The 15,655-nt window shown below is 43.6% G+C and overlaps 1 protein-coding gene across 1 annotated transcript; it reads left to right on the top strand.

Annotated features, from left to right (window-relative positions):
• The first annotated feature begins 1 nt into the window (after position 1).
• On the top strand, positions 2-10,935 carry POLR2F (RNA polymerase II, I and III subunit F). The gene is made up of 4 exons (XM_056523958.1): positions 2-160; positions 9,082-9,282; positions 10,225-10,296; positions 10,714-10,935. The coding sequence occupies exons 1-4, from the start codon at positions 141-143 to the stop codon at positions 10,802-10,804; spliced, it is 384 nt and encodes a 127-aa protein (XP_056379933.1). The 5' UTR covers positions 2-140; the 3' UTR covers positions 10,805-10,935.
• The last annotated feature ends 4,720 nt before the right edge of the window (positions 10,936-15,655 follow it).

Genomic DNA, 15,655 nt, shown 5'->3' with positions numbered 1-15,655 from the left:
CGCGTTTCCGCTTCCTGTTTCCGGTGGGCGGGCACACGTGGTGTATTTTCCGGCTTCTCCGTCAGGCGTTTGCTGCTTATCCGGGAAAAAGCCGTGTGTTCAGACGTCTCCTGTCCGGGTTGTAGACGAGGAGCGGCTCCATGTCTGACAACGAGGACAAGTGAGTGTTATACAGGAGCAGAGGCGGATGGGGGCGCTAGTGTCTACTCCATAGTGACTAAGAAGCAGTGATGGCGTCTAATGTAGTAGGAGTCCTTTTAGTCGTTTCCTATACTGTGGCTGTGTTAAGAAACTACAACTAACAGCCGAGGCTGCCAGTGTGTGCTGGGAGTTGTAGTACATCTTAGTCCTTTTATATGTCATCACTTTACACTTCTATTTAGGTGACACTGATCCTACACATGGTATTCAAGGATCCTTATGAAAGAGGTTAGATTTTAACTCCTCATGTGCTGTATGCGATTTGGATGGCACGTCTCTGGTGTCCCTGGTGGTTAACCCTTCCTTACCCTTTTTTGCTTTAGCGGTCTTTTAATGGTTAGGACGTATAGAACATCTGATACTAATTGTATAGGACATGTGACTGATATAAACATTGTATCTAGTTCTGTCCTCTAGAATACTATAAATTTGTCTAATTTGCTGCATCACCTATATAGAGGTATTAGGTGTGTTTGACAGATTCATTTAGATTCCAGAATTTGCTTATGCCAGCTGATGCAAGACTACAGGGTGCATCCAACTGTTGGCTTCAGCTGTCCGGACATACTGGGAGTTGTAGTTTTGCAGCAGCCGGAGGCTCCATGGTTGGAAAACACTGGGTTATGTTATAAAATAAGAAAAAGCTGTGATGGTACAATTATCACTTTACTGATCGTATGGAAATGTAGTAGTGTGCAAACCTTGACATAGTGTCAGCAGAACCTATTAGATGTCAGCAGCATCTAGTGCAGTGTTTTCCACCCAGGGTCCCTCCAGCTGTTGCAAAATTACAACTCCCAGCATGTTCGGACAGCCTCCGGCTCTCCGAGCATGCTGGTAATTGTAGTTTTGCAACAGCTGGAGGTAATTATAAAACTATAATCGCCTGCAGCTCTGGTCTATACACAAACATGTGACTGTGTACCTAGGATTGGCTGAAGAGGTCACATGTCACTACAGCTGTGTGAACAGACTGAGCAAATATTAACAGTAATTCGGTTGCTTGGACAATTCAGTACTATAGCATTAATCAGTGTTATCCGTGCTCTGTTGGTCCAGCCTGTCAGATGCAGATTGTGTTAGAGCTACACAGAGGTAAGGAGGAGACTTCTGGCCACCATCTTAACTGATCAGGACCACTGAACAGCACAGTGGAGGTCCCAGTCATACCCCTGAACCCACCAGCACCTGTAATTTTTGGACTTTAAGATGCTATAATTAGCATTCATTTACTGCGTCTAAACTTTTCAATGACTGACATGTGATCTCTGATGTCCGTCATGATCAGCTGGTGCTCACTGGCTATGAAGCAAGAGCAGCTCCTGAACTCGGTTCTAAATCGCGCAAGATGTACATGTATGTCCTCTAAAGGTCAAACTTTTTAACTCTGCAGTAATCTCAGGGGTTCTACTATTTTTTGGTGGCAGTTCTCCCTTCCTTGTGTCAAGCTTTGGCCTTTATCACAGCTTCTTCTGTCTGCAGATATTTTGCTGGTATTAGCATACTTGTGATCACAAAAAGGTAGACCTCAACTCACACTGCAACTTGGGTCACACACAAGCAGGTACCTACACTCATTCTCCTGCCGAATTCTGTCCAGTCTGATATTTCACACTGCTAAAACAGATTTTTGAAGCAGCACAGCAATAGTTTATCAGCAATTTAGGCCATGTGACTGAGAAGTTCTCTGGTAAAAAAAACATTATTTTTTTTAATCAACTGGTGCCAGAGAGTTAAGCTGATTTATAAATTACTTCTATTTAAAAATTGTAATCCCTCCAGTACTTATCAGCTGCTGTATACTCCAGAGGAAGTTGTGTAGTTCTTTTCAGTCTGACCAGTGCTCTCTGCTGACACCTCTGTCTGTCAGGAACTTGTCCAGAGTAGGAGCAAATCCCCATAGCAAACCTCTTGCTATGGACAGAGGTGTCAGCAGAGAGCACTGTGGTCAGACAGGGAAGAAGTACACCACTTCCTCTGTAGTATGCAACAGTTAAGTACTGGAAGGATTAAAGGGGTTATCCACCATAAGTACATTTTAGTATGTACCTGGCAGACAGTAATGGACATGCTTAGGAAGGATCTGAGCTTGTCTTGGGGCTAAATGGCTATGTCATGAGATTACCAGAACACTCTGGATAGCCTTTTGTGAACTGGTATTTCCTTTTTGAGTTTTCTTTTTGCCTACAAATCCCATAATTCCATATTCCTCCCTCCCACACATCAGCCACCCCACCCATTGAAACATAAATGAGCTGCATCCATTCAAAAGACCTGTGCATTAATTGCAGATTGATCTCTCTCCCACCAAGCGATCGCTCCACCCATTGAAGCAGACAGGCTCCCTGTCATCAACTAGTGATGTCAGGTCTCGGCCGCATTGCAACCTGGGAAAAATCTGAGACAAGTCATTTTGTATGCTTTTAAAAATAGTGGGGTGAAAATCACAGAAGAATTGGGTGAAAACCGTCACACACAGGTACAGACACTATATTATGAACTACACTAACTTTAACCCCTTAAGGACCAAGGGCGTACAGGTACGCCTTTGCTCCCTGGTACTTAGGGACCAAGGGCGTACCTGTGCGCCCGTGGGAATTTCGGTGCGCGCCGGGCGGGGATCGCGCCGGGGTGACTGCTGATATCTATCAGCAGGCACCCCGCGCAAATGCCCAGGGGGGTCATTAGACCCCCCCATGTCGGCGATCGGCGCAAATCGCAAGTGAATTCACACTGGCGATTTGAGCCGATTCCGGGTCATACGGGTCTATGGTGACCCGGAATAGAAGGGGGATCGCGGGTGTCCTAGACACCCACGATCCCCCTGTAGCGATAGGAGTGAGGTGGCAGGGTTGCCACCCCTCCTATCTCTGCTATTGGTGGTCTAGACGCGGCCACCAATAGCAGATCGGGGGCGGAGGGGTTTACTTTCGGTTTCCCCGTCCTGCCCACCCACAATAGGCGGGGCAGGACGGGGAAACCGACAGGGACCGGCGCCGAAGATCCACTTACCCATTGGCGACGGCAGCGGGCGACGATCGGCGGAAGAAGAGGACCACGACGCAGCTCCCTGGATCCAACGGAAGCCGGTGAGTTACTTAGCAACATCTGGAGGGCTACAGTCTGAGACCACTATAGTGGTCTCTAAACAGTAACCCTCCAGATGTTGCAAAACTACAACTCCCAGCATGCCCAGAGAGCTGTTTAGGCTTGCTGGGAGTTGCAGTTTTGCAACAGCTGGAGGTCTACAGTTTGAGACCACTGCAAAGTGATCTCTATACTGTGCACCTCCAGATCTTGCAAAACTACAACTCCCAGCATGCCCAGACAGCAGTTTGCTGTCTGGGCATGCTGGGAGTTGTAGTTTTGCAACATCTGGAGGTCCACAGTTTGGAGACCACTGTGCAGTGGTCTCTAAACTATAGCTCTCCAGATGTTGCAAAACTGCAACTCCCAGCAAGCCTAAACAGCAAACAGCTGTCTCTGCATGCTGGGAGTTGTAGTTGCGATCCCTCCAGCTGTTGCATAACTACATCTCCCAGCATGCCTTTCGGCGATCAGTACATGCTGGGAGTTGAAGTTTTGCAACAGCTGGAGGCACACTGGTTGGAAAATACTGAATTAGGTAACAGAACCTAACTGAAGGTTTTCCCAGCATGCACGGTCTGTCAGTACATGCTGGGAGTTGTAGTTTTGAAACAGCTGGAGGTTTGCCCCCCCCCCCCCCCCCACCCCATGTGAACGTACAGGGTACATTCACACTGGCGGGTTTACAGTAAGTTTTCTGCTTCAAGTATGAGTTGCGGCAAATTTTTCGCCGCAGCGCAAACTCCTAGCGGTAAATTCACTGTAAACCTCTGCCAGTGTGAACGTTCCCTAAAAACACAACACTACACTACACTTACACATAATAAAGGGTAAAACACTACATTTACACCCCCTTACACTGTCCCCCCAATAAAAATTAAAAACGTATTGTACGGCAGTGTTTCCAAAACAGAGCCTCCAGCTGTTGCAAAACAACAACTCGCAGCATTTCCAGACAGACACTGACTGTCCAGGCATGCTGGGAGTTTAGCAACAGCTGGAGGCACCCTGTTTGGGAATCACTGGCGTAGAATACCCCTATGTCCACCCCTGTGCAATCCCTAATTTAGTCCTCAAATGCGCATGGCGCTCTCTCACTTCAGAGCCCTGTCGTATTTCAAGGAAACAGTTTAGTGCCACATATGGAGTATCTCCGTACTCGGGAGAAATTGCACTAATAATTTTACGGGTCTTTTTCCTTTTACCCCTTATGAAAAAGAAAAGTTGGGGTCTACACCAGCCTGTTAGTGTAAAAAAAAAAAATTTTTTTACACTAACATGCTGGTGTTGTCCTTTACTTTTTATTTTCACGGGAGGTAAAAGGAAAAAAGACCCCCAAAATTTGTAACGCAATTTCTCCTGAGTACGGAAATACCCCATATGTGGGCGTAAAATGCTCTGCGGACGCACAACAAGGCTCAGGAGTGAGAGCGCACCATGTACATTTGAGGCCTAAATTGGTGATTTGCACAGGGGTGGCTGATTTTACAGCGGTTCTGACATAAACCCAAAAATATAAATACTCACATGTGACCCCATTTTGGAAACAACACCCCTCACGGAACGTAACAAGGGGTATAATGAGCCTTAACACCCCACAGGTGTTTGACAAATTTTCATTAAAGTTGGATAGGAAAATGAAAAAAACAAATTTCCACTAAAATGCCGGTGTCACCCTAAATTTTTCATTTTCACAAGGGAAAATAAAAAAAACGCCCCCCAAAATTTGTAACCCAATTTCTTCTGAGTAAGAACATACCCCATATGTGGATGTACTGTGCTCTATGGGTGCACTACAATGCTCAGAAGAGAAGGAGCGCCATTGGGATTTTGAAGAGAAAATTTGTCCGGAATTGAAGGCCACTTGTGTTTACAAAGCCCCCATGGTACCAGAACAATGGACCCCCCCCCCCATATGTGACCCCATTTTGGAAACTACACCCCTCATATAATGTAATAAGGGGCGCAGTGAGCATTTACGCCCCACAGGTGTCTGACAGATTTTTGGAACAGTGATCCGTGAAAATATTGGAGAATGGAGAATTAAATTTTCCATTTGCACAGCCCACTGTTCCAAAGATCTGTCGATCGCCAGTGGGGTGTAAATGCTCACTGCACCACTTATTAAATTCTGTGAGGTGTGTAGTTTCCAAAATGGGGTCACATGTGGGGGGGTCCACTGTTCTGGCACCACGGGTGGCTTTGTAAATGCACATGGCCCCTGACTACCATTCCAAACGAATTCTCTTTCCAAAAGCTCAGTGGTGCTCCTCCTCTTCTGAGCATTGTAGTTCGCCGGTAGTGCACTTCAGGTCCACTTATGGGGTACCTCCATACTCAGAAGAGATGGGGTTACAAATTTTGGGGGGTATTTTCTGCTATTAACCCTTGCAAAAATGTGAAATTTGGGGGGAAACACATTTTAGTGAAAAAAAAAATATTTTTTTTACATATGCAAAAGTCGTGAAACCCGTGTGGGGTATTAAGGCTCACTTTATTCCTTGTTACGTTCCTCAAGGGGTCTAGTTTCCAAAATGGTATGCCATGTGTTTTTTTTTTTGCTGTTCTGGCACCATAGGGGCTTCCTAAATGCGACATGCCCCCCCGAGCAAAATTTGCTCTCAAAAAGTCAAATATCACTCCTTCTCTTCTGAGCATTGTAGTTCGCCGTAGTGCACTTCAGGTCAACTTATGGGGTGCCTCCATAATCAGAAGAGATGGGGTTACAAATTTTGGGGGGTATTTTCTGCTATTAACCCTTGCAAAAATGTGAAATTAGGGGGAAACACACATTTTAGTGAAAAATGTTTTTTTAATTTTTTTTACATATGCAAAAGTCGTGAAACACCTGTGGGGTATTAAGGCTCACTTTATTCCTTGTTACGTTCTCCAAGGGGTCTAGTTTCCAAAATGGTATGCCATGTGGGTTATTTTTGCTGTTCTGGCACCATAGGGGATTCCTAAATGCAACATGCCCCCCAAAAACCATTTCTGAAAAACGTACTCTCCAAAATCCCCTTGTCGCTCCTTCGCTTCTGAGCCCTCTACTGCGCCCACCGAACACTTTACATAGACATATGAGGTATGTGCTTACTCGAGAGAAATTGGGCTAAAAATATAAGTATACATTTTCTCCTTTTACCCCTTGTAAAAATTCAAAAATTGGGTTTACAAGAACATGCGAGTGTAAAAAATAAAGATTGTGAATTTTCTCCTTCACTTTGCTGCTATTCCTGTGAAACACCTAAAGGGTTAAAACACTTACTGATTGTCATTTTGAATACTTTGGGGGGTGTCGTTTTTATAATGGGGTCATTTGTGGGGTATTTCTAATATGAAGACCCTTCAAATCCACTTCAAACCTGAACTGGTCTCTGAAAAAAGCGAGGTTCAAAATTTTGTGAAAAATTGGAAAAGTGCTGCTGAACTTTGAAGCCCTCTGGTGTCTTCCAAAAGTAAAAACTTGTCAATTTTATAATGCAAACATAAAGTAGACATATTGGAAATGTGAATAAAAAAAATAAATATTTTGAATATCCATTTTCCTTACAAGCAGAAAGCTTCAAAGTTAGAAAAATGCAAAATGTTCAAATTTTTCATCAAATTTTGGGATTTTTCACCAAGAAAGGATGCAAGTTACCACAAAATTTTACCACTATGTTAAAGTAGAATATGTCACGAAAAAACAATCTCTGAATCAGATTGATAACTAAAAGCATTCCAGAGTTATTAATGTTTAAAGTGACAGTTGTCAGATGTGCAAAAAACGCTCTGGTCCCAAGGTGTAAAATGGCCTGGTCCTTAAGGGGTTAAAGCCCATGTAGCATAGTCAAATAAAGTTTTTTCTGGAATACCCCTTTAAGATTTTTAAATAGAAATCATTTACAAATCTGTAACTTTTTGACACCAGTTGATTTGAGAGAATTTATTTTTTTTTCCACTGGAGTACATCTTTAACTGTAGGAATGTTTATTTCATCCAGCGCTTCTAGTCTCCCATTCTTTAAGTTTATGCTAACACTGCAGAATCTCCACCTGAAGATATTCTGGGTCGGAGATTCCATCTGAGCTACTGCCGCCAATATCCTGCGATCTGCACTAACCTGCCCTGTCGCCATTGAAGACAATGCAGTCAACACACAATTCTGCCGAATGAATAAACATGTTTATTCTTTCGGCGTGTAATTTTCCACCGATAAAATTATGCTGTGTGAATGGTTTAGCAGATGAACCGTTTACACCAATGCTAGGTTAGTTCAGCAGAATCCCTCATCAGAATTGCACTCAGAGATTCCATAGTGTGAACATACCGTTATGTCAATGCCCTGGCATGTGTCATTTCCTTTTGCAGGAGAGTTGTTTAGCTGCATTGCAGCTTCCAAGGGCACATTCACATGACCTTCTGTGTGCAGCGGGGCCAACAAATCATTTAGCTCTAAGACCTTTCGGCAATCCACTGCATCCTCTACATAGACAGCAATGACTTTTCCAGGGGATTCTGCATGTTCATTCCTTTTTGCAGAGTCTGGAATTTAAATTGTCCATCGTGGAAATTCTGCAGTGTGTGCGGTGCAGCAGAATTCCAATGAAAACCTGAATATTAATGCTGGTTTCTGCTTGGAAATTTTTCCATGTCATGGGGCCCTAAGTGCTGTTCAAGGTGCAGGAGTTCATCATTTTCAGCAGTGGTCTGAAACTGTGGCCCTCCAGATGCTGTAACGGCTGCCCAGGCATTCTGAAAGTTGACCTTTTGCAACATCTGGAGGGTCACAGATGTAGACCACTGATTTTCGGGGGGGGGGGGGGGGGGAGAGAAGTGGCAGTGCAGCAGGATGAAGCATGTTTATCTGATAGGATACATTGCATGGTTTCTAATTTTCACTTGTACTATTAAAGGACAACTTCAGCGGCATTACATTACATCAGGGGATAAGTGTTTGATTGCGGGGGTCCGACTGCTGGGACCCCCACGATCTCCCTAACGGGGCGCCACCATTAGCGCTCATGGTGAGCGCTAAGGCGCGTAGCGTCAACCTGGAGGTTGACGGTGACGCCCCGTCTCCTCCCCGTCCCCATACAGTTCTATGGGGGCATCTTTGTTTTGTGGTCCTTGTTCTATCTACTTATCAACCAAATCCCTAGTGAATGAGAAAAGAACGAGGTTTCCAATTTTCTGTAGAAACATTTCTCAGCTGCCTAAACTACAGTTTACTAATTTCCAGAACTAATTTTGAGTTTATTAGATTAGTATATTATATATTAGTGACCCAGCCTAATGTTTGGGTCCCTGAAATGCTGCATATGTAGAAACAAAGTATCACGATAATCTAAACCTGTTACACTCCAGCTGTTGCAGAACTACAGTTGTCAGCTGCAGGCTCTCAGGACATGTTTGGAGTTGTAGTTCTGCAACAGCTGGAGAACCACATATTTGGAAGATCACTTAAGTACCGAATCCCTCTTTTATCTAACATTTTAACTCCTTCTGCCACTAGGGGGCAGTGTGACAAAGTCTATCAGGTCCTAACTGGAGATCACTGATGCTTTCTGTTGTTTCCAGGCCCGAGGGCATCATGGGGGCACATGGGATGAAGCAGGAAATTCTGGCATTGCTTTAATCTTGTGACTAACAAGCCAAAATGGACGCCTGATAATTTTATCCTTTTAGCCCTTAGACTCACTGAAGTTACAGGTCTGGTTATTGCCTCTCTTGAATATCTTGGTGTAGTAAATGTAAGTGGTCGTTTTATGGTAACTGTGAGGTCCCTAATTATTTTCCTTTTCCCTCCTAAAGCTTTGATGGAGATGATTTCGATGATGTTGAAGAGGACGAGGGCCTAGATGACTTGGACAATGCAGAAGAGGAGGATCAGGAGAATGTCGCCATCTTACCTGCTGGCGAGGGGCAGCCATCAAACCAGAAGCGCATTACAACAAATTACATGACTAAGTATGAGCGGGCCCGGGTCCTCGGGACTAGAGCTCTGCAGATAGCGTAAGTATGGGACCGGGAAACACAGGACCCTTTATTAAAACCTAAATTAAAGTCAAAACCCCACTCTGTAGCGTCTGGTTGTAGATATTTAGTAGTAAAATTGCACTGTCAAATCTCTTTGCATAATCTTAGTATTGTGTTCTATGTTAGCTTTTATTACTTTAATTGCCCTTAACCATTATGGTTGACTTTCTGTATTGAATTGGACTAGTCGTAGATGCAAGTGGTGACTGGACCTGCTGTATCATTGTGCCAAAATAATGTATAAAATATGTGGTAAAATGTTTAGAGCAGAGATGAAAAAGATCATATAAAATCCTAGAGATATTTATGCTACATTAATACAACTAGGGGAGCGGCGGTGGGGGGGGGGGGGTCGCGGTGGCGGTGATAGGACTCAGGACCCCCTGACAGGCAGGGGGAGAAAAGCGGGTGGCGGCGGTGGTCTATGGCACCGCAAAAGCCACTGCAGTTAATTGATTTAAAGCGCCCACTTTAAATCAATGATCTGCAGCGGTGTCACGGGGGGATAAATAGCCGATAACTTATACCGGAATATCGGTGTAAGTTATCAGCTATCGGCCCTAACCTCCACCGCTTATCGGTATGTGCCCTAAAAAAACGATATCGGTCGATCCCTATATAATATATATTTTGCTGCTATTTTTATGTCTATTTTTTCTTTGCCTCATTTGTAAATTTACTCTACCGTGACCACCCACAAGGGCCCTGTGGGTAAACTGTGTGTATATACAATTGACTTTCTTTTATTGATTTATTTATTTTTTACTCCTCTTTATACATGTATTATATTAGACCTTGAGCTCCAACTTCTCTTCTCATATTTCTGTTTATCCTATTGTACCTAGGGTATATTGGTGCAACATTTGCCCAGCTTGGTCTATCTCAAATGTATTTATTTATTTTTTATTTTCCCTGTAGAATGTGTGCACCAGTTATGGTGGAGCTGGAAGGAGAAACTGATCCTCTGCTTATTGCTATGAAGGAGCTCAAGTAAGTGTTAAGATTTTGTGCTTTATATATTAGTGTACCTGACATTTGCAAAAAAAAAAAAGTTTTATATAGTCAGTAACATGTATTTTGGTAATATACAGTGGTTAAAATAAATGTGTATGTTTGGGTACAAATGTGGTGTCCCTGCAACTATTGCCTGTGTGACTGTGCGGAGACACAATACACGGAGTGTGGGTGGGACAGGTAGAGCTCTATGCACTGAGGCTCTGTAACACCCCCAGCTTACACTGAAGGCTAATTGACAAGCCAGGAGCCTGCACAGAGCCCTCCTTGTCCTGCCCTCACTTTCTGTATTTTGTCTCAAAATTGGTTCTCGTTGCGAGATAGAATTGTCAGATGAGCAGCTTGGGTTGTGTGTAAATTATGTGTAACCATCCGTGCCTTGTGTTGTGGCAGAGCCAGGAAGATCCCTATAATCATCAGACGCTATCTCCCCGATGGCAGCTATGAAGACTGGGGAGTGGACGAGCTCATAATCACTGACTGACGCTGCCGGACTTTATCACGACCACACGAAGCTTCCTCTTTTATCCTTCTCCCTTACCTTCTATTGTACATAATTTTATAAAAAAAAAAAAAATGTAAATTAGTTGTATTTAATAAAAAAAAAATCCAAAACGCTTGTCACGTTTTATTAAATTATAACCTGCTTTGTGAATCCCATATATTCCATGTGCAATCTGTGGAATTGTGGCATGATTTAGAGGATCTTGCAATGTATGGTTGAAACACACCACTGAAGCCTCTTTTTAAGATGCACATGGAGTTAAAAGACAAATCTATGAATTGCAAAAGTTTCATTTATGTCCTATATTTTGCGCAAATAGCCTCGAGAGTTGCATAGCACATCTACTGTCATCTAATCAAAGTCCTTTCAACAATCTAATAAATTGTGTGCACAATTTAAAAATATACTAGTAAACTGCATCATCTAAGGCATTGTTTACCAATTAGTGTGCCCGCAGCTGTTGCAAAACTACAACTCCCAGCATGCACGGACAGCCCTTGGCTGTCCGTGTATGCTGGCAATTGTAGTTTTAAAACAGCTGGAGGCACACCATTAGAAAAACACTGATCTAAGGGGCATAAACTGTCAGTATTGAAGTTTACTTGACAGCTGAGCTCCTGCTGCCATCTTGTGGTTACACTAGGCACTACCAATGATATCCTAATGACAGATATATTTATCATCTCTCCAGGGTGATCTTATACACTAGAGGTTTAGTTGGTGCGGCTTTCTAGGTTTTAAAGTGGTACTCCGGTGAAAAACCTATATATTTTTTTTTTTTTATTTATTATTTTAAATCAACTGGTGCCAGAAAGTTAAACAGATTTGTAAATTACTTCTATTTAAAAACCTTAATCCTTCCAGTACTTATCAGCTTCTGTATGCTCCTCAGGAAGCTCTTTTCTTTTTAAATTTCTATTGTCTGACCACAGTGCTCTCTGCTGACACCTCTGTCTCGAACTATCAAGAGCAGAATAGGTTTACTATTGGGATATGCTTCTGCTCTGAGCAGTTCCAGAGACACAGGTGTCGGCAGAGAGCACTGTGGTCAGATAGAATAAAGAACTTCCTGTGTAGAATACAGCAGCTAAGTACTGGAAGGGTTAAGATTTTTAAATAGAAGTCATTTACATCTGTTTAACTTTCTGGCACCAGTTGATGGGGAAAAAAAATAAAATTTCACCCGAGTACCCCTTTAAGTGGCAGGTTAGACACTGATGTTAAAACCTTAAACAGCCTTCCTGACGTTTCACCAGCATTTGGCTTGGTCAAGGGTTGTGAGGTTACACGAGTATATAAGGTCACCCTGGAGGGGAGACCTCAATGCCTGATGGCAGAAGAGAATCTGCTATAGTTGGTGTGAGAGACCACTAGACACTGAGGGGGATCAGTAAAACCACACGATGCTTGATCTCACTAACACAATAGTGTACCCTCATAAGAGTATAGTGGGGTCAATGAAACACTTCTAGCAAAGAGCTAGTCCACTTGAAGTGAAGTAGGGCAGTAGTGACACTGCTTCTAACTTAATATATAGTGTTCATTGGGGGTTCTTTTCCCCAGTTTTTAAAAGAATTTAAAACTTTTTTTTTTTTTTTTTGGCCCCTATGAATAGGATTTTTCCTCAGAGGGGGTCACTCCCCAAAGGGTTATTGTGATTTGATAAATGCCCTGGGTGATCTTGATGATGGAATATAGCAGAAAGTAGAAATGGAAGATGGGGAAAGGCATTTCCCCCCCCTTTTCTTTTGTCTTGTCTTCCCCCTCATTGGATTGGATGATGTGGGCCTTTCCACTATATTAATGAAGGGATGAATGAAGACTTGCTCTTTTAGACTGAAATTGAAGAAAGCTGCATAACAATCCAGTTTGTAAAATAAGATGGGCTGAAAGATTAATAGTTTCTCCTCAAGCTTGTTGATCCTGGAGGATGTGTGATATACATATTGTCATTAGGATGTGTGATATACATATTGTCAGTAGATCACGAGGGAGTCCGGAAGGATGGTGGCGCGCAGAATGCAGAAGGGCAACCTTTTCTGGCAAGAGCAGTAAGCTAAGTTACTACTATAAATATAACTGATGGTAAATACTTTGGAAAACAATAAGCAGCTAGAAATAGGAGAAAGAGGATAGTCGTGAAAATGTAAGGAGGCGATGATGAATTGTGTGGCAGGGCCCAACTGGAAACTAACAATTGGAGGATGATATGGGGGGGGGGGGGGGGGATGAAGAGGAGAGAGTTTGTCCCTTTTATTTTATTTTTAAATATAGTATGGGTGAGATGGGTTGTACAGGGCACTGGACCAAGATTTGAGAATTGTAGGGGGGATTCTTCGATCGTATATGTGAAGACATTGGTGGTAATTTTATAGGGCATTTATAGTCATTGTAATTCTGATCTGATAGTGTTAAAAAAAAAAATGCCATGGGATTCATCAGGGATTTAGTTTTTTGTTGGCCTTATTCATTTCAGAAGCTTGTATGAACAGAGCCTTTAAAAAATGACTGCCTGCATAAACAATTTAGAAAATATAAATCTTATAAACATGATTTTTTTTTTATATCTCCAACTTTACATAAGATTCTAAAAGAAAAACCATACATAATTTATGGCCCAGATTTATCAAGCTGTGTGAGAAAAAAAATTGTAATTTTCCCACAGTAACCAATAACAGCTTAGGTTTCACTTTACCAGAGTCTGTTAGCTGAGCTGTGATTGGATGCTGTGTGAAAATCATATATTTTTTTTTTTCTCTCCCAAACAGCTTAATACACCTGGGCCTATATTTCCCACATTTAACTCCTTCAGGAAGAAGGGCGTACCTGTACGCCCTATGCCTGGTCCCGGTGTTTAAAATGGGGTCACACTGTGACCCCGCATCACACCGGGTCGGTCCCGGCTTCTAACGATAGCCGGGACCCTGGGCTAATAGCGTGCGGCACCGATCATTGTGCCGCGCACTATTAACCCTTCAGACGTGGTGAATTGCTGCGTCTATAAAGTTGATTGCTGCGTCTATAAATGAAAGTAAACTCTTCCGGGCGGCTAATTGGGACATAGTGATGAAATCGCGATGTCCCGATCAGCTAGGATGCGAGCGAAGACCCCCTTACCATGCTCCGTTGCATCCGATCGGCGTTTGATTGCTCCAAGCCTGAGCTACAGGCTTGAGCAATCGAGCCCCTATCTCGCTGGTAGGTGAAGTGAAACTGTTTTAGGTCCAGTTGTAAAAGCGCATACAGGGCATAAATTAGCCGACCGAACATTTCACTGCGGTCGGCTCATTAAAATGAATTGGATACGGGAGCGCATAGGCATACGGGAGCGCAAGTTTTTAGCTCTCCCCTGCCGTATGCGCTCCCGTATGGGGGAAAACGTAATGGGAAACCAGCCAGACAAGGATCCTGCGGGGTTTTCAGTTAAACTGAAGCAAAAGTCTAAACATAAGAAATGTTTTAATGTGTTGTAATGGATTCCCAGGGTCTGCATCCAAACCAGGATGTAAAGCTTGTATTTCCTCTGTGGTTAAGGACGAGTCTCCCAGTCTTATACAAGAAATTAAATCTATGGGTCACTCGGAGATTCATTCTGCTTTAGCCTCCTTTACTCCACTACCTGCCCCTGCTACTTCATCTAGTATGGTTACTATTTCAGCTGTTAAGAAAACACAGTTGCCATCTGATTCTGAAGAAAGTGTTTCCCCAGAAATAGGAGAATGTGTAGAAAATCCTCAAGAGGAGGAAGTTCAGGAGGCAAGTTCTATCCAGGATGAACTCTTCCAGGGGGGGGGACTATATTACAGAAAGCAGCGGACAACAAAAAAGGATTTCTCATAGACAAAGTCCAACCCAAAAAAATCTCCTTTACGTCTCTTCTGTCAGCCAGACCAATCTTCCGGGCGCGGTGGAGGAAAATCGGGGTGTTGGCCATATAAGAAAGGGGCAGAGACAGAAAAGTCTTTCTTAATTCCAACCAGGCCTCATCTAATCCTAAACGGTGATGCCAGGCCTGTTGGGGCAAGGATTTCCCATTTTGCCCCAGTTTGGGAGTCTGATTCCCAATCCCTAGATAGTGGGGGTCATATCTCAGGGTTACCATATGAAGTTATCACCTCCCCCTCCAAGATTTGTCATTACCTAGCAGATTCAGAGAGTCCAGAAACTAATTTACAAAGGCATTCAGGACCTTCTCAGCCTAGGGGCGAGCCAGAACATGATGAGCCTGCTCAACGGAGAAATAAGGAGAGAAGGTGTCCACAGGAAGAATCTCCTTCAGCCAGTTTTCCAGGAACATCACCGGATCATTCCCCTCCACCTCCTCAGGGAGGCCCACCAGGTGTACGTTGTTGCTCCTCAAGCGGTTCTTCTTGTCATCCTTCCGTCTCTGGACTCCAGTAACCTGACACTGTAGAGAATCAACCCGCTCTGGCAAGGGATGTAAGGTGTCTTCCACCGTAGAGACACTGTGTTCCACTTCAGTGCGCTCACATATCTTTTGAGTCTCATGACTCAGAATAACAAACTCCTGCCTCAGCTCATCCACTTTAGTCACCGTAATAGATTGGAAGGAGGTAAAGGCCGCCAGGAGCTCCGAGAACCAATGGTCCATGGCTGTAACATCATAGACTGGCCGTTCAGGAGAGTGCGGCTGCTGAGGAGTCGGAGATCCCTCGAACAGTGACAGAGGTAGACCAGGATCTCTTCTAGGGGCACCACCGGAGGAGGACTATTCATCAGAGGAAGCATCCTCATCAGAAGTCGGTCGAGAGGCCTCAGCATACACTTTGGATTTCTTATTTTTGTTGCGAGTGCCACCCATGACCACAG

The sequence above is a fragment of the Hyla sarda genome, chromosome 6, assembly GCF_029499605.1.
Source record: "Hyla sarda isolate aHylSar1 chromosome 6, aHylSar1.hap1, whole genome shotgun sequence".
NCBI lineage: Eukaryota > Metazoa > Chordata > Amphibia > Anura > Hylidae > Hyla > Hyla sarda.
The sequence above is the reverse complement of the archived record's forward strand: the minus strand, read 5'-3'. Positions and strand labels throughout refer to the sequence as shown.

Bases quoted from the DNA above. Each gene is read 5' to 3' on its own strand.
- POLR2F (XM_056523958.1), top strand. From the start codon at position 141: ATGTCTGACAACGAGGACAA. The intron at 161-9,081 runs GTGAGTGTTATA...TCCCTCCTAAAG, and splicing joins ATGTCTGACAACGAGGACAA to CTTTGATGGAGATGATTTCG. The intron at 10,297-10,713 runs GTAAGTGTTAAG...GTGTTGTGGCAG, and splicing joins ATTGCTATGAAGGAGCTCAA to AGCCAGGAAGATCCCTATAA.